The 23,142-nt window shown below is 48.1% G+C and overlaps 2 protein-coding genes across 9 annotated transcripts; one reads left to right on the plus strand and one right to left on the minus strand.

Annotated features, from left to right (window-relative positions):
- Positions 1-1,245: 1,245 nt before the first annotated feature.
- CIZ1 (CDKN1A interacting zinc finger protein 1) lies at positions 1,246-19,883 on the plus strand. 8 transcript variants are annotated; one of them, XM_057405956.1, is made up of 16 exons: positions 1,246-1,590; positions 3,473-3,588; positions 5,954-6,117; positions 7,092-7,227; positions 8,131-8,191; positions 10,976-11,055; positions 11,411-11,490; positions 12,528-12,710; positions 13,057-13,187; positions 13,586-13,670; positions 14,037-14,150; positions 14,488-14,667; positions 15,305-15,374; positions 16,444-16,565; positions 19,158-19,365; positions 19,450-19,883. In XM_057405956.1, the coding sequence occupies exons 1-16, from the start codon at positions 1,490-1,492 to the stop codon at positions 19,737-19,739; spliced, it is 2,121 nt and encodes a 706-aa protein (XP_057261939.1). In that variant the 5' UTR covers positions 1,246-1,489; the 3' UTR covers positions 19,740-19,883. The 8 variants fall into 8 exon arrangements, 6 of the variants coding, with proteins under 6 accessions (XP_057261939.1, XP_057261938.1, XP_057261942.1 ...); XM_057405957.1 differs by having other exon boundaries at positions 1,247-1,590; positions 19,158-19,354; positions 19,450-19,625; XR_008971774.1 differs by lacking the exon at positions 16,444-16,565 and having other exon boundaries at positions 19,450-19,588.
- Positions 19,884-21,048: 1,165 nt separating this feature from the next.
- BBLN (bublin coiled coil protein) lies at positions 21,049-22,866 on the minus strand. Its single transcript, XM_057405961.1, has 2 exons — positions 22,769-22,866; positions 21,049-21,295 (listed from the first exon to the last, which is right to left on the minus strand). Exons 1-2 carry the CDS (start codon positions 22,845-22,847, stop codon positions 21,102-21,104), a joined length of 273 nt encoding a protein of 90 aa, XP_057261944.1. The 5' UTR covers positions 22,848-22,866; the 3' UTR covers positions 21,049-21,101.
- Positions 22,867-23,142: the final 276 nt, after the last annotated feature.

The raw sequence follows: 23,142 nt of genomic DNA on the forward strand, positions 1-23,142 counted from the left end.
CCAGCCCTCTCAGCCTATCTCCATAGAAAAGATGCTCTAACCCTTGGATCATCTTTGTGGCCTCCTCTGTATGTATGCCCTGGGATGTTACTTAAGCTTTCAAGCTTAACAGGAGAGCATTTCCTCTCTGTGCAGACAGCTGTGAGTGAGTAAGGGACTCTGCGCATTAACACTGCCACTCACTGATTAATATGGATGGTCATCTCCAAATTGATTATTGTAAAACCAGGATGGTATAAAAAGGCCCAAAGGAAAAATCAACATATGCTGCTGCATTGAAAATTATTAATGCTAACTGTATCACCAGTAGCTGCGTTCAGCTTACAATACCTTAGCTAACAAGCAATTCCGAGGCCTTTAATCAAGTAGTCTTTATTAGTGTGAACAATAAAAAGATAAAGTAAATCATTTCAGGGTGGATTCTCTGGAGTGGCCAAGAGCAGAAATGCATCATTATCCTTTCTAGGTTTAATATAAGAAAAAATGAGTCACAGTGTATGTGCATGTAGGGGCTGTGTGTACTAAATACCCTAAAACAAATTCACTTACAGAAACCAGGTGCTGCAGGAAAGGTTTTGCTGCAAACTCTCCTTTCCCCCAAAGGATGGACCTGATAGAAAAGTCATCTCAGCTTACAACACAGAGCAATGCTGTAAACGTCCCTGGTTTTCTCCCACATTATCATGGCCAGATTGCCAAGATGTGACCAGAGCAGATAGACAGACGCTCTGTTGAGGGCTTTTTTTCCCCAGTCTTCTCAGTGAGATGGTTACCAAAGATGCTCCTGGACTATTTAAAAAACAAAAACAAAGAGCAGAAAACCCCACGCTGTTGGATGCCATCTGCTCCCCCCTTCCTCTGCCCTTTATTACATTCCCCCTGCCCAGCCCCGGACAGATGGTGTCCATCCCCTCCCAGCCCTCTCGAGGGACCAGGGACCTCATTCCTGCTGCTGTGGGGGGTGATGAGAAATGGGGGTGCTGCAGGTTGGGGAGCCCTGAGAGGCGGCTCCGGGGGTGATCGGGGCCTTGCGGGGCGGCAGGGTCCCGCAGCCCCGCCGGAGGAGCTGCCTGGGGCCGGGCATGTGGGCATTGTCCCCGGCGGGAAGATGGAGGCGGCTGGTGGGGAGCGGTGATCGCCGCGGGCTGCACCGTGAGTGCCGGCGGGGACGGGAAAGAGCCGCGGGCCCCGGTCCGGCAGCGCCGCGGGGAGCGGGGCGGGCTGCGGGCTCCGCTGGCAGGGGAGGGTGGGAGCGGATTTGGGAGGTGGGGTTTGGAAACCTCCTCCACAGGCTGCTGCTTGCGATGACCCCGGGGGGAAGGAGGAGGAGGAGGCACGGGGGGATCGGCTCAGTGAATGAATGGGCGGCAGCGGCGGCGGCTCCCCTGCTCAATGGCTGCTGGGCTGATAGGCGCCAGCCCCGCAGCCGGTGCCTCCCTCGCTCTCCCGTGTTTTGTCTCAGGCTCGCCCCGCTCGGGGCTCCCCAGACATGTTCAACCAGCAGCAGTTCCAGCAGCAGCTGCTGCAGCTCCAGCACCTCCTCCAGCAGCAGCAGCAGCACCACCACCCTCCGGCGCAGCAGGGAGGCCGGTAAGCGCCGCTACGCGAGGCCGGGGATCTTGGGCCTGTCCCTGGGGAACCGCGCTCCTCCGCCTCCCTCCCCTCTGTCCCCCCCTCCGCCCGCGGAAGCCGCGGCGGGGCTGTCCTCCCCTGACCGGGGAAGGCGACAAAGGGAGGCGGGGGTCGGCGGTCGGGGGCGTAGGCCTCGATCGGGGCAGAGCCGTGGGGCTGGAGGCCTGGAGCGGGTGGCCGGAGGGGAGGCGGTGTAGGGGGGCGGAAGGGGGGGATGTAGGTGCGCGCACCCCGCCGAGGGCCCGCTCGCCGTTTCCTCCCGTGCCCCGGTAGTGCCGCTCCCGCCGCGGGGTCCCCCGAGGGAGCGTACGGTGGCTCCGGGCAGAGCATTTTGTGTGTGGGGATGCTCTGGGGCCGGGTGTCTCCTCCGCCGCGGGCCAGGGCCCGGGGGAAAGCGCCTTATCCTGCAGAAACACTTGTGTGCACCGAACGGAGCAACCCACTTCGTTATTTCATTACTGAGCTGAAGCTACTTGTTTATTGTCTCTCCCTGGATGGGTCTCTTGGCCTGGCTGATATTAGTGAACTTACTTGTGCGGTGGCACGGGCGCTGAGGATGTGACAGAGCGTTGAGGGGCAGCGGGGAATGGAGAAAATCATGGTTTTAACCTGTTTGTTAAGAGACAAATGATAGTTGCCAGAAATAAAAAGGCAGGGAACCAGGGGTTTCCTGAAAACCGGCTGGCTTGGATGGGAATTGCTGTCCCTGATGAGCCGAGATTTGTAGAAGGAGCACAGATTCTCAGAAATGATGTTTTTATTTGCAGTTATTGTTATCTTTAACATTCAAATCAGTGGGTGTGAATTTGAGGAAAAAAAATTTATCGATGGTCATAATTATTATTCTAAGGCATCTGTCTCAGGTAAATGTGGGAATCTTTCTGTTCTGCTGGAAACACATCCTCTAAATCACTTAACCATTAACATATGTTGTATGCTGTAAACAAAGTTGCCCTTAAAATGCCAGCATGGGGCTGGCTGCTGATAGCATGGCTGCATCTTACACCTTTAAAAGTATGATTTTCCTGGTATAAATAGCTCCGAGGCTAGAACAATCTAGAGCAGCAAACGTGAAGATGAGCTGCTGTAAATTCTGCTAAGAGGGTTGGGGTTTGTCAACCAGCGTCTCTATTTCGATCCGTGTTTGTACCTCTTTCCAGCCCTGACAGATTCAGCTGTGTCAGCAGTTGTGCTTAGAGGTGGGCCTGACCTTGCTATTGCCTGAAGAAGTGCCTGCCAGTTTCTTCAGACTTTTCGTGTCTGCTCCACCCTCCTTAGAAGTGAAGAGTCCTCCGCTCGCTCCTTCCTCCTCGTGGTTTAAATATCAAGGCCGTGCTTTATTTTCCCAAGCGGTTCTTGCAGTTAGGGGGCACCATTTACAGTTGTGACCTGTCTGGCTCCGTGTGGGAGGCATTGATTTTAGGCAGAATGTGCTTTAAGCTGCTGAGAAAACTCGCTGCTCTTTAGTACTTCTTTTCTGTTGTTGTGTTAAATGTGGCCGCTGATCTAGATCACTCCTTTCTCCTGGTGAGTTGCTGCATAATTCTGCAGAAGTGCAGTCAGCTCGTGGGCTTTTTTTATGCTGCTTGAGAGGCTTTATGTGGGCTTGGTGCTAAAGGAGTTCTCTCTGACCTCAAATTCCTTGATAGACAATCTGTCAGCTTTGGAAATTCCAGGAGAGTGTGGAGGAAAGAGGATACAGTGCTGGTGTATGGCATCTTTTCACGCATGCAATCAGCATTTCAGATGTTCTTTGCTCCTCTGTTTTACACTTGTTTGGTGTCTGGAATTGAACAGTACAGCTTTTACTGGGTTCTGATGATTAATGCTTCTTTTCCAGGGGTTTGCCACCACCGCAGCAGCAACAGATGCTGAGCTTACGGGCAACAAACCAACCATCACTGCTCAATGCCAATCCTATGCTTCAGCGGGCCTTACTCATGCAGCAGATGCAAGGTACTGTCGTTATGGGAGACGCTTCCTTACTGGAGCTATTTAATCATCCTTCATGGACTGAAACCAGAGTGTGGCTATTTCTTGCTGAACCATTGCAGTCCTTGTATTTGGCAGTTCCATTTGTCATCTTTTGGGGTTTTTTGTCCATAGCACAAAGGTTCTTCAGTTGAAAATCCCGTGTGTCACAACTGGGAATAGCACTAGAAGGTATCAGGTTAGATATTAGCCATGTGCCTTCCCTCTTAGACTCACTTGAGCCAGTATTTTTTCATCAGTATATTTATATAAAATATTATTTGCTTGTCTTTCTTGGTAGGAAAGTTAAAAGCATTTATTTTGTTGTCTGTTACGTACACACTAACCTGGTTTGCTGTAGATGCTTTTCTTTGCCCAAACTTTATGCAGTGCAAACAAATTAAGTATATTGTGGTGGAAAACGGTTCAGGTTTCAGTTGTCATGTAAAATTCCCAGTCCCTGAAATGGCTGTCATTTGTGTGGTGGATAATATCACTGTTCTTCCATCACTGTGTTTCCACAAGTGGATTTCATTTTGCCAGATGTGCTGTTTTCAAAATAGATGTGTGAAGCTGCCTTTAATTGCTACTAAAGATACCAGGAATGTAGCTGGTTTTGCTTTTGCTCATGTCAGCCTGCCAGCCCTTTTCAACACAGAAAATCAGCACCTGGGATAGTTTAAAAGTGCAGTTGAGATTAACGCCTGCAGTTTTTATCTTGCGTGTGAATCATGCCCAGATGTGAAGACAATAGATTTATTCTGCATGTCGTTAACTCCCCTTTTGTTCTGTCTTGTCCATTTAAATGAGAGGGCTCTCTAGTGACTCCTGTGGCTCTCTACAGATCTCCCTCAGGTTGTAGGGAAACTGGCAGTGACAAAGGACACGCCATGCTCTGAAGATTGGCATATATATGTATATTTGTGACAGGAAAAAAGTCTGACTCCGCTTCAGTCAGCCACACTCCTATCAGATATGTTTGATATTAGCATGGGTGGACCTTTTCCCTAAAGCAACATCTCTTACTGAGCCAAGGACCTGAGGCAAATTAGATGCAAAAGCAGGATAAAGGTATGCTAATGAACACTCTACATGCACTTGTTCCTCTTTTCACCTCTGAGCTGAGCTGTGACTTCTCATTCAGTTGTGACTTCTACACTAGGTAGCCACAGGTAACAGGTAATATTATGTTTGCAGTGTCCAGGGTGGCCCTTCTTAAGGATCTGAGTATTTCTGGTCATTCAGGTTTGGGTTACATGTAAGAATATCTGATGCTGGAGTATTTCTGTACCTGGAAAACATCAGCATCAATAATTAATTTGCTGTGTGGCTTCAGCAGTGGGAATAGGAAAAGATAAATACTTCAAGTTGAAATGGATGTGTGGCTCTTGGAAGCTACTAAACCGAGAGGAGAATGATTTCTTGCCTTACAGATACTGTTTTTAAATACAGCTATGTCTTTTACAGTAAGATATTATTTATGGTAAGTAATAAAAAATTAGATTACTTTTGAAGACAAACATGAGGGTATACTTCCTACTGTGTTGCAGGCTTTAAGCAGTGGCTATCTCCAAACTTTCCTGCCCTGTTTTGGCAGCTGCTGAAAAGGCAGAATGTGTATTAATTCAAGTGAGGGGGGAAAAATTGGAGTGTAAATCCAGATTTCCAGAGTGGTGGACAGCTTCTGGGGGTGTAGCTGAGGCATCTGGGCACTTCCATTCCCTCAGCCCTCAAATGGGGATAGGAAGGACTGCCTTCGTAAGGAATTGTTGAGACTTAGTTCTGTCAGCATCCACAGACTATTAACTAACAAGAAGAGCATTAGAATTGGAAATGGCAGAGTCTCAAGTGTCGGAGTTGAGGTTGCCATGTTGAGCTTGCATGACACCCAGGTGGCAGAGAAGACTGGGGAATCTTTTGTTTGAGGAGTCCAGTGTTGTTTTAAATGAAACACTGTCACTGGCATCTGTTAAACAGCATCCGTGTCCTGGTGTGAGCTGCCAGCTGCACAAATGTGCCATGCATTTTCCTTTTCTACAGAGAATTTGTGTAAAACGAGACCCTGTTTGTGGCAAACACAAGCGGCAGTGTGCTCAGATCCACTAATTGCTCTAATGATCTTAGCCTGCAGTGACAATTATAACTCAATAGCCTGATACATAGTAATGGTTGCTATCGCATCAAATTGTTCTGTGTGTGCTGAAGAGCATGGAGCACCCATACAGTGCTCAGTGAAGGGTCTTGGGTGGAGGAGCCTTTCTCCTCTCTACCTCCTGCTTGTACAGGTGAAGGATGTTCTTCTCCTTTGCACCCTGCAAGGTGGTGATGTGCTGTGTGCTTGCACTTATAGGAAACCTGCGTGGATTTAACATGACGGCGCCAGCACTGCAGCAGTTCTTCCCTCAGGCTACAAGACATTCCCTCCTGGGGCCACCACCCGTTGGGGTCTCCTTAAAGCCTCGAATGGGCTTCCCCAACCACCCCTTCCAGCGGCAGAACCGGAATTTTCGCAAGGTGGGCTTCCAGTTTCCAGCTGTTGAGGAGCTTTGTGCTCCTTTTGCACTTCCAGCAGTTGACTGTATTGTAGGTGGAGAACAAAAGAGCAGGGAGAGAGCCTTACAATGAAAACTGCATTTTGCACCATGCTGCTGACACAGAAATGCACAAATGAGTCCATCTTCAGGGTTCTTGTGGTCCATATTTACATTTATGATGAGAAGGTTTCTTGTCACTTCTTGCTCAAGAGAACAACTCCTCATAGCAGAGTGGTTTACACCTAAGATATAAAAGGATCCTTTAGAAATGCCAGCTTCAAAGCTATTGCAATAGAAGAAATCCTGGCTGAGTGCTTTGCTTTTCCCAGAGGCCAGAGTTCTGCTCCATTAGCCTTCCAAAGCAGTTTGTTGTTCCCAAATGACTTGCTCCTACCATGGACATGCCACTCTGCCCCTTCGGGCTGTTTTCTTTTTTTTTCAAGATCAGGATCATATTTATTCTTGTGGATTTTGTAAGATCTGTGGAGCTTTTTTGTGAAAACCTTTCTCAGTTTTCACCATTAAGACCTCTTTTGTGTCCTGGAAATGGTTCTTGGATTAATTGACCAGTACTTCCCTCCTCTTAGATTAGCTTTTGCATAGTTGATTCCATTACGTCAAAAAGATGTAGTGGATAAAGGTAGACTTCCATTCTTGGACTGTCCTTTCTCCAGAGTCGAAAAGAAGGGGGATTATTTTGGACTATTCTTTTTCCCTGCCCATGCACCCCTTGCCAGAGCCCCTCTAAAGTGACCCTACTCTGCAAGCAGCTGGGTCTCCTACAGTTGCTACTTAAAGCACTAGAGAAATGTCACTGTAAGCCATCTACTCCTTCCCATTCCTGTGTGCTGGAATTCCTGTTACTGCTCCTCCCAGTAAACCTCTGGTGCTTTGGGCAGTATGTTGGGTTTGAGGAAGGACCAAGAGCTGGCAGTGACTCTTTGCCCATTGCAGGACTTCCAGAGGATGCCTGACAGGAAGCGAGAATTAGATCCTGGTTCTTCATCTCAGTCCCAAGGTGATGAGAAAATGGAAATCCCAGAGGGAGGGCAGGCAGGGTCAGAGCGGAACAACTTCTCACTATCCACAGGTAAGGGGGAGCCTGCAGTGAAACAAATGCTTGTAGGCATTATAAACTGCTTTTGGCTGTTCCTGCAGCAAAGGCTGGGATGACTTTAGTCTTAATCAGCTACATTTCTCTCTAACTGTAAAAACTGCCTGTGAGCCCTCTAAGGATATATGTGCTTCATATATCCTTTTTACTTGGATATTTTTAGGTTTTATACTTATTTCCATATCCCTTGCATGCAAGCCTCTCAGAAGTCGCTTTGAAAGTGAGTGCCATTTAAGATGGGGAGAAAAAACCTGCTTTGAAATAGGACCTTCCTCATTGCCTTACCCATGATGAACTCCCCATCTCATAGTGTCAAACACATGATGCAGAATCAGTTGCAGTCAACATGCTAAGGAAGGGATGAGTTGAAAGAGTACTTGTGCTCCAGCTCAGAGCAAACTCTGGCACTGAATCTTTTCCAGTGTCAGATACAATATGGATGTGGGGATGTTATTTCTGGCTGAAGAGTGCCTAATCTAGAAATGCAGGTGTATGTGAGGTCGTGAGCAGTGTATGTGCAGTGGTGAAAATTACCTGATTAAATGGTTGCTGTCAGACAGATCTGCCACCTTGGCTTAAATTAATGTTTCTATGATTGGGGCTCCTGTCACCTTAGGTATAGGACTAAAACCCACTTAGTAGACATAAATACAGATTTCTTTCTGGATGACAGCTCATCCAGTGACATCTGCAATTCAACTCAAGTCTCTCAGGTCATTCATTATCTAACCTTGTCACTACCATTCTCAAATTCAGAATAAGCAAGTGTATAGTATTCGCTCTAACAGAGCTTTATTGGAATTGGCCATTCAGTTAGAGAACATGCTCAGGGTGGCATGGTCTGCTTTGCTAAGGAGATCTCCTTCTGTCTTCCTGCAGAGCCAAGAACTGCAATAGAATCTGTGTTGAACACTGAGCCTGCAGCAAAAAGACTGAAGAGGTATTTATTGAATTGGGGTACTGAAATAGTTACTGGGCTTAGAATTATTGTCTCATTTTACTTCCTAATGATTAGGGCTGTACTGTACTGGCCTGATGTCTGGCATGTAGGAGGTATTTCAGATGCTCATGGACAATTCAATCTCAGTCTGAGATCCAGCATGTTGCAGGGTCTCTTCTGGGGGTGATCCAGCTATGGGAATGAAAAATAAGAGCTGCAGCTCATGTAAATGTGCAACAAAGTGGAGTTTGCTCATGTGTTCTCCTGCCAGGATTCTTGTAAGAAGCAGAAAGGTTCTTTTCTATCCTGATCTATTTCTCTAAATGTCAGAAAGGGAAATGAGCAGCTGTGTAACAGCGAGAGGAAAATTCTGTTACAGTAGGTGTAGGAGAAGGTAGTTTATTTTGAGGAATGAGAAGGGGAAAGGACTCGATACTCCCTAGTATTGAAGCCTGTATCCATGAGCGTTGAATTCTGCATCCCTTCTCCAAAGATTGTCTTGCCAGTACCCCTGTCTGCTGGGTAAAAATAGACAAAGGCAATCCTATTAACCCGCAAGGGCTGCGCAGCGGGCAGCAGCCTGCCCTACAGGCCCGGCTTGCCTCTCCTGCCTCCCCGGCGGGTGCAGGCAGGGACAGCCGGGGCTGCATTGCCATCTAGTGGGACGGCAGCTCCTGGTGCCATCTGCACAGCGCCGCACCTCTCCCGGAGCTGTCGCCCGTAGCTGGTGCGGAGGGAGAAGAGGAGGGAGCGAATACAGATTTCTGGAGGCATTGATTCGAGAATTCCTCAACATATGTTAATGACTGTGAGTCAGGACTCCTGGGGCCTCTTATCGTCGCTGTTAACAATTCACTGTGTGCTTTTGGACAAGTTTCTTCACCTCCCTGTTTCCCATCTGCAGATTAGAGATTAATGGCTAGCTTTAGGGAGAATATTCCAGGATTACTTTGATGTTCAGATGTTACCTTGATCATGTAAAACATCAGAGAGTGATAAATACTATGTGAGCAGGGACTGTTGTCAGTTATGGGCTCTGATTAGCAAGAAAGTGAATAAATTCGATTAAAGCAAAGTCAAATGCATTTGAGCGTGTGCTTTGTTAATCTGTTTGCCAAAGCTAATTTAATTTTAATTACATTAATATTTAGTAGGATATTAATCAAAGTCCTGTTCCATGCACTGGAAAAAGACTCAAGTCTGAGGAATGACAGGTCTCACTGCAGCAAGCCTGCTATTAGGAAAAGCCTTTCCTGAGCAGTAGACAGGGACAGCCAGATTTGATGCATCTGTTATGGCTGGTATTTACTTAGAATAGATAATTCCTTAGCTTTTTTTTTTAAAGTCTTTTTGTTTACTTCCAATGAACAGATGATGGATCTCTGGAAAAAATAGCTTACTGTTCTGTATTGCCCTTCACAGATGAGAAGGGCATTCCCTCATCCGTGTCCACACCTTTTTGTTTTGTGCTTTGCTGTTCCATTTCCCTTTGGCCAGGAATACCAGCCTCCTTCTTCATTTCAGGTTTTTTCCCTCTTCTGCCTTTTCTCCTATGTACCATCTGTATACCTGGAACAACATCCTCATTCCAGTACAGAAAGCACTCATCATCTTCAAATCCTTCTTGAACACCCACTTCTAGCATGGCCTGACAAGTATCCATAGAATACTATTTCCTCCTTGTGATGCCTTTTGCTCCCTTAGGTTGCTCCTTAGATTTGCAGTTTAGAATGCAAACCCCTGCCCTGAAGTGCTCACCATCTGTGTGTGGTGTAGTGTTGAGCCTGCTGGCAGCACTTGACAAATAATGTTAATGCCAGCCACTCTTGTTTGCTTTGTGGTTGCACTGCCCAAACCCTGCTGCTTATTTATAGCTGTGTAACCCAGTTACATTGTCACTCATCAGTCCCATAAGTTATGGGGAATGTATGTGTTTGGATCACTGAATGCAGTTACCTGCAGAGTCTGCACTCTTGCTTGTGCAGAACATGCTGCTCCATGTTGGCAGAAGGACACCAGGGGGTGGGATATCGAGACAGCCTCAGAGGAAAGACAGTCAAGCCATGGTGAAATGTGCTAGCCCTGATGGAAAAATAGGGGATGGAAAAAGATACTGTAAAGTACACTTTGTGCTCTATGGAAGCCAACTGTTTAGTCTCAGCAGTCCCCTTGAGATCTCTTTTCTCCTTAGCAGTTCACCAGTACCAAATAAAACAAAATCCTTTTGATTTGCATATGGTACAGTTCCACTTCCCTCACAAGCAGAACTGTAGGGCCTTTGGAATGAAATACAACTGATACAAATAGAGCAGGCAGTGATGATGAAAACCCTGTAAGACACCACTGTGAACCCATTCAGTTTTGACGGGTCTTTGTTTCCTCTTGCACAGAGCAGCCTGGAATACTGTCTGGGTATTGCAGTTTCCCTGCAGGTCAGACAGGAGTGAGCTCTTGAAGCTCTTGTTAAGAATATTTCCTCTGTGAACTTATTTCCCTGCAGGCCTCTGGCAGGAGAGGGCAGTGATCAAAAAAATCCAGAGTTCCAAAGTGATCCAAAAAGTGGTAACTTTCTTGTCCAGATTTGTTTGGCTGCATTTCCTGAAGCTGTTCTAGAATGCTTCCCCTTCATTGTGTTATTTTCCAAAATCCTTGCCTGAAATACCACTCCCAGTAGCTTATTTAGTGGGAGTGTGTGGTAGTTTAGACCCTAGCCTGTGCCTTGATGTGTCTGCTGGATCTCTCTGTAACATGGTGAATAAGGTTATTTTCTTGATATCCTTGAAGTGTGACTGAGGAGTCTGCATTAGAGGATGACACAGACAGCAGGGAAGCAGGAGAGTCAAGCGCCCGTGTCCGAGCTGATGGTAAGTTGCTGAGCACCATGACTTGTACTTTTAGGGGACTCTTGATGGAGCTTGCATCTGTAGATCAGTGGGTCTTGTTGGAAGTGTCCTTCCTCCAGTGATACAGGATGGGGAAAGGAGGAAAAAACCTAGGAACCACATCCAAACATAGTCCTCTAAACCTGTTGCCTATCAAATGCAAAAGATGGAAAGTTTCTCTCTTTAATAAGGGATTTTTGTTGAGAAAGGTTTGTGAACTGGGCTTATGGCCAGCAGTGCTGTGAGGAAAGCTCCCTGGCTTCATTCACCTGCTGCTTTGTTTTTAATGTCATTGCTGTTTTGATTTAAGGCAGCTAAAAAGACTGTCTCTTCCTAGGTACAGACAATGCAAAGGAGTACACAGGTGAAGATCTCTCTAAAGAGAGGAAATTCTCTGAGGAACCAAAGGCTCCTGAGGTGAGTAGACACCACTCTGTGCAGGGGTGGTGCAGAACATAAAACCTCCTCCTCCATCCCAGAGAAGCCCGTTGCCACTGGGAACCAGATGGCACCCACGTCTGGAGCTCTGTCTCCTGCTGTAAGCTGTTGTCCCTGGCAATAAGGCATAATATGTCTGTAATTAGTGCACAGTCTGCTCTGACTTGCTGCTTTTGTGCCTCTGCTAGGCTGTACCTTACCCACTGCTAGCTGTTTGTGGTGCTAGGGTTTGTTAAGATTTCAGTATTCATCTGGAAAGGTGGAAATAGAATTGAAAGAACCACTGAAAAATTTACGTATTGAGAGCTGTAGCTGAATACATCTTTATGCTGCAGGAGAGCAGGTGTAAAATGAAATCAGGTGAAAAGATAGGAGCTGCTGTGGGACTTGCCATTGCAGCAGGTGTGAGCAGACAGTGGGAGTCTGTGCTTTTCAAAGGCAGCTTGGAAAAATGAGACAGAGGTTAAGCCAGCAAACCTTGAGGGTCTTGCATGAAATAGGTTGCCCACATGCTAGATGTTAAACCAGGTTCTTAGGCTGTGTAAATCTGTAAGTAAAGAGTGAGCCTATGGTGTGAATCAGACTTTTGATAGTCTTCCTTAACTGGAGACATTTGTTGATGTGATCATACGTATCTTCCTGCCCTTGTTTGAGTTTCTTACTCCGTCAGGTGCGGTGCTCTGTTGCCTTTAGTTCTGCAGTGGAGAAACATAAACTGATTGTGTCCCTTACCAGCACACTGTTGTTGCTCCAGTCTCCGGAGACTGGGTCATAGGGTATCCACAGAGGCTGTAGGAACAACCACCTAATAGGCCTGATGCTGTGACACAGGGATTGCTGATTTAGCAGCATTGAGGAGGAGTGTATACAAGAGTCTCTCTGATCAGCCTCCTGCGGTTTCAAGCTCAAACATATTTTTATTAGGGGTAGGGAGCTTAGGTCACATACAAAAAGCTGATGTGATTTTTAGTGTCTTCTACTAAGAGACTGGACTTAATCTTGACTCCTTTTGGCAGGTGTTGAGCTCTGGAGGTTCACTGAAAGTGACTATCCAGCAGAGCAGTGAGAGCAGAGCTATCAGTACAACAGCTCTGAAGCCAGGCCACTGGACCTGTGAGGTGGGCACAGCTGATCCCAACCCTGAATCGGTCCTGAAATTCTACTGTTACATCTGCAAGACCAACTGCTGCAGTCAGCAGGTAAAAGTCCACAGGTCTGGCTGGGATATAGGTGGTCAAGAGAAGTGAATTATGTGGCCTGCTGCTGTGGGGAGGTGCAGCAGGAGGCTTGTTAACAAAAGCTTACGCTTTAGGAGCAAAGAGCATAAAAAATAAAGACAAGCATGCAGATAAAATAAACCTCTTTTGCAGAGCTGGCAAGCAACTTGCTTGAGAGCAGTGTGGGTGGATCCACAGGCAGCCATGCTCTTAAGCTTTCATACCACTTCATTGTTAAAGAGCAGTCAAGAGAATGGAAAGCGTAGCTCATGCCTATTATTTTCTGTATTTTGAATACATATAAATGGAGTTTTCTCCTCTCTCTCAGAATTTCCAATCCCACATGGCTGGAATTCAGCACCAGCAGAGACTCGGGGAGATCCAGCACATGAGCAATGTTTGTTTTGTTTCACTCCTGCCCATGGTGAAGGAGCAGAAGGCAGTAGCAGAAAAAGATGGGTAAGTGTTGGTTTGCACTAGAAAGCTCATTCTGAATGTGGACCTGAAATTCCTCACTGTGCCAGGGCTCCCCTGTTGTCTAGATAAGGTACAAAATCCCTCTAGTTTCAGGAGCCTTAATCTCCTTCAGGCAACTTTCTTCCTGCTGAAGGATACCAGGGTTGACTTTGACCTGCTGTGTAGTTTTTAATACAGTAGATCCATTTGGAGTCTTGTTTTAACCGGTGCCTTTCTGTCAGCATGAGATAAAGTAACCTATATAAGTGGGTGGGAAGGGGAGAAGATAAATCCGAGCCTGTAAAGATAGGAATGCTGGGGAAAACAATGCCAGGAACAGATTGCAAATTGCAGTATTCCATGGAAGTGTGACTTACAGATATATCTGTTCTCACTTTCAGAGAGACCCAGCAGCGATGGTGTAACACTTGTCAGATACACTTCACGGGGGATCTAATCAAACATCGCAGGACCCAAGAACACAAGGTAGCAACCACAGCATGGATTTTATCTGTGCACTGACCTTTCCTGGGGATTGAGTGGAAGTGTCTAGCATCTCCTGCTCCCCAGGCAGCAAAGGAAGAGCAATTGGAGTGGAGAGATGCACGTAAAATTCTGCTAGTAACATCCTCACTGTTGAAGGGCACTGCCATGCTGCCTCCTGCCTCTGAACACTGGCACTGTTGGAGCTTCCAGTTGTGTCAATACGGCCTGAAGCATCTCTAGTTTATAATTCTTGGCGTTTCTCAATAAATATGGCCTCTCATACTTACCTAATCAATTGAATGGAGGAATTGGTGGGCAGTCTGTAAAGTGTTTCTCTCGTAACTTAATGAATTGTCCTTTCCTTAGCTGGCCAAACGCTCGCTTCGTCCCTTCTGCACTGTCTGCAGCCGCCACTTCAAGACCCCTCGCAAGTTTGTGGAGCATATGAAGTCTGCTGAGCACAAGCAGAAAGCCAAAGAGGTAATCCTGCCCGAGTGGAGAGCTGTGCGGGACTGGAGGCAGCTACACTGTGGAGCAGGTTAACTTTCTGCCTCCCTGACTACTGAAGGGAAGAAAGGAAGACAGGCAGTTCTTCCAACCCTGTTTTAGTTTTCATCCTTTGCTGGACTTCAGTTGTTAGAGCTTAAAGAAATTGAGTGAAAAAGGAACAATGAGTTAGTTGTCTCTAGAAATGAGATAGATCTGTGCCTCTCTTGCAGTCCCTTGTACTCATCACGTGCAGTCTGTTCAGAATCTGGGTCTTTGGTTAAATGGAGAGTGCAAAGTCGGTCTGATCTTTCTTTTCTGTATGTGACAGGTGAGACTAGGAGAGAAGGAGTTGGGCAGCCCAGAAGATTCAGAGGAGTTGATCACAGTGGATGCTGTTGGCTGTTTTGAAGATGATGATGATGAAGAAGAGGAGGAGGAGGGGGCAGCTGGTGAGGAGGAAGACCTTGATGTAGTGCTGATAGAGAATGAGGATTCTGCTGCTAAGCAGGTATGCCATACGAAAGGAGAAGGAATGACCTGTCTGAGAATCTGCTGTGGGATCCTGTGACTTCATTGGTTGAGCTCCAGGTTTCGAGAGTCCAGTCAAGTTTGTACCCTGCAGCAGGAGGGTGAGAGGGCTCTGGGGTTCTTCCAGCGTGCAGGAGAATGCAAAGGAGAATCAGGCACTACCTGTGGGATACAGGAGGGTGTTTCTGCTGTGCTCTACAGCTCCTACTGGTGTCTTCAAACATTATCATGTTGTTGAGGAGCATAAGCAATGTTTTTTAAGGGAAAGACTTTCTGACAGACACTGACATAGTCTCTTTGAATGGCCCCACAGTACTTGGGTCTTGTAGCATAATGTATGTATGGAGGTTTATCTTGATAAGTATTTTACAAGTAGAGAGCAGTTGCCAAGAAGGAGGTACATGGCTAAGCTGCTTCAGGCTTGGAGTGCAAGGGGCGTTTTTAACCCCTGTAATGGAGTGGTCTGCTGACACTGGGGTTTGTATCTGGCTCTAACCAGATGCTGTGCAGCTCTGTCTCTGGTATGTGAATCCTGTTTTGCTCCTAAGCTTACCAGAAAAGCCCAGGAAGGTAATTGGCATAGATACAGTAGGCACTAATGTTCTTTTGGTTTCCAGACTGGGCTGAAGGAAGTGTCTTTGGAGGATTACGAAGGAAGCGAGAAGTATTGTCCAGACACAGCCTATGGTAAGCAAGCAGAGTTAAGAGCAAAGGTCCACAGAGCCTTCTCTGGCCACACACTGTATCTGTAAGAGAAGATGGTCTCTACCTACTGCTGTGATAACTTCTTGGGCCATGGTGCTTCAGCATTTGCATTGGACTGGTGCAGGTCACTGCTGCCTGGAGAAAGAGCCAAACATTGCTTTATTACTGTGTGATAAATCATAAGGATGTGGTTGATGTTTGTCAGCAGCCTTTTGCTTTGAAGAAGAAAGGGTGAGAGCCTAAGGTAGGAAATGGACGAGTAGGGCAGGAGAAGAAAGTAGGTAGCAAATGAGAGATGCTCTGGAAAGATGGAGCCTGGAAGCATATTGACTGGAATGCTTTCCAACAGAAATGTAGCTTGTACAGAGATACTGAGCAGTACTGACAAGTATCAAGCTCTCTGCTAGAGCCCAAACTGTGCATGTTTCCCCTGCTTCAGAACCCCCACGCTCCACCTAGCACTTACTCAGACATGTTGCTGGACTGGTGGGCAGTGTTGCCTCCAGATGGCTGTCCCTGATCCCCACCCTGCAAGCGATTCTGACTTTAAACCTCTAATGGCCACTGGTGTTGTGAGGAGGGCAGCTCTGCAGAGGCTGTTTTGTGCCCAAGGAGAGCTCTGTTTACACCAATCTTCCATATCGCTGTAACCTTCCACTATCGTGTGGCAGATGGAATAATGATTCATGCTGTGAATGTTCTCTGCGTGTTCCTCTTGCGCGCCTGCTGTCTTCTGCTTGGTTTGATCCCATTACATTAGATCACATGTTCTCTGTAGTTTTCCATTGTATTCTTTTTTTCCCTTCCCCCCCACTTTAATGCTCTGTGTAGTTTCTTTGCTCTGGCAGCCAGATTTCTCTCTGAATATCCACCACACAGCCATTCCATGGTAAGATGAGATATTCAGCAAGTTGTCTTGCAACTCCCTGATTAACAGAAGCAAAGCTTTCCACTTTTCTTCCCCCTTCAACCCTTTCCCCTTTAACATGCTTTCATTATTTGAGTTCCATTCAATGTGATCTGTGATTTCCCTTCCCCTCCCGTTTCACAGGCCTGGATTTTCTGGTCCCCGTCGCAGGTTACCTCTGCAGGCTGTGTCACAAATTCTACCATAGCGACTCTGCTGCCCGGCTCGCACACTGCAAGTCCCTGATGCATTTTGAGAACTTTCAGGTTAGACCCTTTGGCGATTGCATGGCCTGGCATTTGTTACCCCCCGTGCGTGTCTCTTCAGCCAATCCACCACGTTAGCTGTCCTGTCTTCAGTTCATTCCCATCATCCTTGGTGTCCGTTGTGCCATAGATTTCTCCTGGTGTGCTCTGTGTTTGTCTCCCATCACCCCTGTAGATCTAAAAGCAGTCCAGTCCCGCTTCCCAGCTACTGCTGCTGTCATCTTGTTGCCCATTTCTGGCTGGAAATCTTCCTCAGAGTGTCTGCTCTGTTTGCTGAACCTGTGGAGTCTATCGTTCAGTCTAGGCCTCTTTGTTAGACAGATTACAGGTGGGTCTAGATGGGGAAAGAACAAGAGAGAGGGGCTGTTCCTTGTAAAGAAAGCTTGTACATAATGCATCTTTGCCTGTGATACTGCAGGAACAGCTCCACTAGCCAAAATTGTGGGTGTGATTCATCCATGAAGGAGCCTGGTAAAATCAGATCCTCACCTTAGATATCTGGAAATTTAACATTACAGACTCTTTATGTGATGGACGCTACGAGCTGGTGAGAATCCATTTGGTCCCCAGGGTCAGCCTGCAACAGGAATTGAGTCTGTCTGTCTGTCTGTCTGCTGCCCTTTCCTAGAAGCTCCTCAGCACAAAGCTCTGCCAACTGATGCTGTTCCTTTGCTTTACTGGCTCCACCTAAAGGAGCCATACTGCCCTTTGCTGCTTTGTAGAAGCTTTTCCTACTGGGCTGTCCTGGAATCTGCCTCCATTGTTCTGTCCTTGTTGACTTGCCAGGGGGTGAGGGGCCTTGTGGTGGGTACACAGGGCTTGCACTGCCTCTGCCCTCTCCCATGACCACTGCCAGGGCCCTGCCTGTGCAAGGAGGGAGGCTCCCACACTGACTTTGTCCTCTGCACCCAAAACCTGCTCCAACAAAAGCCAGTGTGCTTCCCTACCAGCTTTTGGTAGTGTTTTAAGAAACAAACACACCCCAAACCTCATGTTTTTCTTCTAGTCTTCAGGCAGGTTAACTATTCTTAGTCAACAGTCCCTGCCTCCAGTAAGGGGTGGGTGCTGCAGAAGCCAGCACTTAGCAGTAGATTTGGAATGGCAAATACCAGGAGAAGACCACAGCTGTTCCTTCATGGTTGCTCATCCTCTCCCACTCCTGCAGTAAGACATTTCAGGGAAGAAGGAATCGGCCTTGCAGTCTTCCTGGCTTATTTTAGATCAGCTAGAGTGAAATGGCAGCAGCGGTGTGTTATGCCTCCCTTTTGGCCCACTTAGAGTTGAAATCAGATGCTCTTCATATGGATGCCAGAGTGACCTGGAGGGATTATTTATAACAGAGTCCAACCTTAAATACCTGCAGGCAAGTAACGATTATTCCAGGGTGCCTTGGGGTTCTTGCAGTCTGAGTTAAATCATTGTTAGTTTCTGGGGTACTCTATCTGAGTAGCAGAGGGTTTCAAAGCAGAGAACTGTCTGCTGGTGAAGCAGTTCACAGCATCACTCTGGAAACAAGTTGATGTGCTTGTATCTGGTTCAGTTTGGCTACATTATGACTTGACTGATCTAATTCTGTTATGATTTCGTGCATAACCCACTATTTGAGGACAGAGAAAGAACAAGCCTGCAGTGATAAACTGAATTACAATGTGAAGCTGCCTGTGTGGTGCGCTGTAATTCCACACTACAAACTATGGGAGCACTGCTAAATTGTCAGGTCTAATGCTAGTGCCAGTTCAAGGGACCTGTTAAGCAGAAAGCCAAAAGTGAATTGATTACGGAGGGAACTGCTGAGGATTGTTTTATCTTCAGCTCATACTCTGGGTCTTGAAGACCTGATTCCTGCTGCATGTTGGATGGTTACACAGAATTGCTGTCTTTGTGAAATCCAGTCTTGCAAATGGCTGTTGGCCATTTTAATCTCCTTACAGACCTCTACTGGTTCCTCGTGGTAGCGAGTGCAAATGAGCCATCTTATCAATGAGATGCTTACCTTTCTTCTGTAGAGAACCTCAGTGCCCTGTAACAGGAAGATATTTTTGGTATCTTAGTGTTCCTGTCAACGGTTTCACTGAGTGCACAGATTGTATCAACAGTGTGGATAAACCTTAAGCTTTCAACTGAAGTCTTGCTTGGGCTGGTGAACATTAAATCACTCTGCTATAGCAGAGGGCAGTGCCTTGTGTATCCAGGGAACATGTCCAGAGTTACATCCTGGCAGTAGCTGAAGCAGGAGGTGCCACTTACACTGTTACATCCATAAAATCCTGAGTCTGACTAAGATTAACCATTGCCAAAACATGATTTTTTTTTGGCTGGGGAGCCAGGGGTCTGCCATGCACTCGCTCAGCACTCAGTAATGTGAGAGGGATTGCAGTTGTTAATATTGCCACTTTTCCTCACAGGAGCTGACCCTTCTCTGCTCGAAAGCCTCAGCAGCCAGGCCAGGAAAGCTGCTGAGACAAGTCGTGCCCCTGCAGATTGTAGCTGCTGCTCACCACTGTTTTTGTACAGGTTTTCCTGGACCAGATGCCGCTTGCTGCAGTGCCTGAGCTGGATTGGTCTCTCATGTTGGTTTGTTTGTATTTGCAGAGATACAAGGCAGCGAGGCATCGTGCCACAGCTGCCTACCCCGAGGCTCCTTTGCATTCCCAGGGCTCCAGCTCCCAATTGCTGGATGATCCAAAACAGCCTCCTGCTCCAGCAGCAGATACCAGCAAGAAAACTGATGATCGTGTGATAGAGAAAGGGGGCACAGAGCTGTCAGCCCTGCAAGAACAAGCTCCAAGGTCTCTGGAGGGTAAGGGTGAGCTGGCCACCTCTGTAGCAGAGGGCAAAGGCCTGGCCAGTGTGACTGATGATGTGTGTGGAATCATGGTTGTAGACGAAGAGAACCTACAGGAAGAGCGCAAGCCCACTACCACTAGTGCCGACTGGCTGCTCCCCGAGGAGAATCGTGCGGCAGGGGAGTTGTGGGCATCCACTGTGTGTGAGGAGGAGGAAGCCAATGCAGCCAGGCAAAGGGAAGGCACAGACGACTGCCAGGATCTGGGGAGCGGATGGGGTTTAGCACAGAATGAGGCAGAGGCAGAGCCTTCCTCCCTAGCCAAAGGTGAGACAGCCGGTCTTACCTCTGCTGGGTGCAGACGCTCTTCTAGGCACAAACCCAGATAGAGTGGCCTTAAAGGGAGAGCCCTTTACATATGATATTTGCTGGAAATGTTTATTTTCTGAGTCTTTTAATAGAGCAAAAACCTTCAACTTTACTGCTGTTTTTATTTTAAGAATAAAAGAAGCCTGGCTTTAGCGTGTCTAATACAGGATGGTGTTGGTTATTACTTGTACGGTTGGGATACAGCAACTGTGTGGAGAAACTGAGGCTTGGATTGTTGAACCTGGAAATGGGATTGTCACAGGGGACAAAGTCCATGAAGTAGATGGATGCAGACTTACTAGTAATTCTTTGTAGTTCCTCTCATTTCCTTTCGAGGCAGAGGAAAAGTTTGTCTCTTGGAAGACTGTGTGCCCAATTCTGCTTCTCAGAATGCTTTCCTTTCAGAGATGCACATTAGGCAAGCACTGTGTCCTGAGCTGGGCAAGAATGCATCTTGGTCCTCTGTTAATGCTACAAGGCCTAGTACAGTCTGTTCTCATAGTGGAGGCTCTTGGGAACAAATCTTATTTCAAACTGATTTTAATAAAACAGATTTCTTATAAATAACTTCTTTAACTTTCAAAACAAGCTCCTTTAATTCTACAGAACAGTAAGAATTGTTTTGCAGTGCTGGCCCCAGGCCATCCTGGCAAGACTTCTGTTTCAGACCAGGATGCTCATACATACTCCTGCCAAAACGTACAGGGAGCAGCCCACAGGCAGGTCTTGTCACTGCTCTGCACAGCTCATGCAGTGATGGGGACTAACTGGGCTGCTCTGATTCCCTCTATCACCTGAGTTCTTGATGGCAGCTTAAGGAGTTAGGTAGCTTCCAATTATACCAGTCAAAACATCATCCTGGCAGCTTGTCTTATCTGTTTGGAATGGGACAGAAGCATCTGGTGATCTGGGACCATCAGCCAACATTTTGGACATCCCAGTTAACGTGAATAACAGAGAAGCAGCGGTTTTAAGGCAGGAGCTGGTCTAGGGCCTCCCTCTCCAAGTGTGTCACCAGAGTTACACTTAGGGGCAAGCCTGGAGTCAGGACAGCCCTTGCCTTACGTGCTTTTTGAGGGAAGAGGCTAGAGCTGTAACACTTGGACTTGCTTGGACTTGATGGTCTAAAAGAGCCGAGATCATTTTTCCTCTTTGTGAAGAGGAACCTGCTCACAAACAACCTGCATGGCATCAGGTTTCCTTACACCCAGCTTTAACCAAGTTGGGTAGCAGAAAGAACCAGCTCCCCTCCATCCACCTGTGTGCTTCTGCACCTATCACACAGCTAAAGAAAAACAGAACATGGAGGTGAATGGCAGGACACAAGCACAGTTTAAATCGGTGACCAGTTCCCTCAGCAATACTGAGGTTGTGGACAGACACTATTTGGGAGGCTGCGATCCGTGCACATCAGCTTCCATGTTCTGCTGCTCGCTCTGCTGCTGGAACTCCAGACGTGTCTGGCGGTTGGACTCCAGCAGCTCTTTCAAGCAGGCATGTAGGTAATTATTCTTCTCCTCCAGGTGATCCAAGCAGGAGTTGATCTGGTCCAGCATGGAGTTTATTGCTGCATATTCTAAAAGGAAAGGAAATGAGAGACTGAACAATGTAAGTATGTTGTCACTGCAGCCAGGGACAGCAGCAAGAGCTCTGCAAAACACAGCAATTTGGCTGTGCCTGATCTGCCACGGGTGGGTGAAGTGAAATGCAACTGAATCCTGTGTGTTGTGTTCCCTGATCAAGCAGGCAGCTGGAGGACTGGTACCAAGGTCTGAGGCAAGGTACCTGGGCAGCCCAAACCCACTGCTGGTGTATGCAGCGGCCTCTGATCTCACATATAAATAGCTGAGTGCTAGCATGCAGCAAGCCATACTGCAACAGCACCAAATAAATCCCAAGTGAGGCTTTTTAGATGCCTTAGGGCTCATCTTTCCTGATGGTGGAGACATTCTGGCACTGTGTGGTGAAACATTAACGTTCTGTTAATTACCTGTGTGAGGCTCTCAGGCTGGAATGTGCTTTGCAAGTGCCTGGCTGGGCTCAGGCTGCCAACGCAGCACAGCCATTGCTGTGGCATGAGCAGGCATGAGCCCAAAGGTGCTGCTGGAGGCACTGTTACTTCTGAAGTGTGGGGCACAGGGTTCAACTGCAGGGTTTTCATGCACCAGTAAGGCTTTGGGTCCTTCAGATTAGAACTGAACTCATCCAGTGTGACCCTGACAGATGGTTCTCTGGGTACAGTTTCCTATTCACAGCACGTGTTTCAAGTGCAAAAGTGTCAGCCTGGCTACAATGGCATTTCAGTGATGTGCATTAGCACTGTTAATCAGATGAAAACAGCTGTGCTACTGTGATGAAACACTTGCTTTTGGATTGCTCTGAGCGATATTCGCACAATCCTAAAGAATAACAAAAAGACTGAAAAGACAAATTGCTGACAGGCTATTCAGGAGCCAGGCTCATGTTCCTTTCTGAAGCCACACGGGCATTGAGCTGTGCCCGCAGGCTGATGTTTGTGAGCTTGCGAGCTGCAGGACAGGAAAGTATGGGTAGGACAAGCCCACACCTCACCGGCTGGGGCTGGCGCCTCTCCACCCTGGCATCAAGAGCCAAGGTGACACACACAGTGCGTGCCTGGAGCACTGCTCGGAGCCAACAGAGAAAGCGAGGAGGAAGGGGAGGATGTGCTCTGGCCACACACGTCCTATGATGAGGGCCGAGCCGCGCTGGATTTCAGCCTCACCAACCCCACCGCTCCTCCCAGCTCTGCGCACGTCACGCATCCTGCGGTTTCAAAACCGAAACATCTTCCTCCTCGCTTACACGCACCCGCAGTAGCACGGGATAAACGGGTCACAACGGGAGGAAACGCGCACCCCAGGGCTGCGGGAGCTCCGCGCCCCATTGCCGGGCAAGGACCGGCCCAGCCCCGCTCCCAGCTGAGGCAGCAACCCGTTACGGGAGCCCGCCGGGGAGGGGAGGAGGGGCCCTGACCCCGCGCCACCCGGCTCCACCGGGGGCGGCGCTGCCCGGTGCCGCCGCCACGCACCTTCCTCCCCGAAGCTGTCGCTGTCCCCGTCCCCGCCGTCGCCCGCCGGCACGTGCGGCTCCGCGTTGGGCCCCGACATCCCGCCGGGACACCGCGGCCCCAGCGCCGGAGCCGCCCGCACGGCTCGGCCCTGCGCCCGCACGGGCCGCTAGCCAATGGGAGAGCTCGGAGCCGCGCGCGTCACGCAGGGCCGGCCGGCCGGCGCGGGGGTAAAACCTGTGGTTAGCGGGCGGGGCGCGGGGCGCGGGCGGGAGGGGCGGGCAGGGCTCTCCAATTCTTAGGGGTTTCACCCCAAACGCGTCCCCAGTGCCAGGCTGTGCCCTTGCACCCTGGGGTCCGCATCCCCGGTGCCAGGCTGCCCCAGCCATAGCACA

This window comes from Pezoporus wallicus, unplaced genomic scaffold, assembly GCF_028554395.1.
Source record: "Pezoporus wallicus isolate ANWC-B61680 ecotype Strahan unplaced genomic scaffold, APGP_CSIRO_Pwel_v1 contig_4684, whole genome shotgun sequence".
In the NCBI taxonomy this organism is placed as follows: Eukaryota; Metazoa; Chordata; class Aves; order Psittaciformes; family Psittacidae; genus Pezoporus; species Pezoporus wallicus.

What these genes read in the sequence shown, in the direction of transcription:
- CIZ1 (XM_057405954.1), top strand. Translation starts at nt 1,490, where the DNA reads ATGTTCAACCAGCAGCAGTTCCAGCAGCAGCTGCTGCAGCTCCAGCAC. An exon ending in CCGGCGCAGCAGGGAGGCCG is followed by an intron (nt 1,591 to 3,472) that starts GTAAGCGCCGCT and finishes CTTCTTTTCCAG; the next exon opens with GGGTTTGCCACCACCGCAGC. An exon ending in ACAAGCAGAAAGCCAAAGAG is followed by an intron (nt 14,151 to 14,487) that starts GTAATCCTGCCC and finishes TGTATGTGACAG; the next exon opens with GTGAGACTAGGAGAGAAGGA.
- BBLN (XM_057405961.1), bottom strand. Translation starts at nt 22,847, where the DNA reads ATGTCGGGGCCCAACGCGGAGCCGCACGTGCCGGCGGGCGACGGCGGG. An exon ending in CGACAGCTTCGGGGAGGAAG is followed by an intron (nt 21,296 to 22,768) that starts GTGCGTGGCGGC and finishes CTTTCCTTTTAG; the next exon opens with AATATGCAGCAATAAACTCC.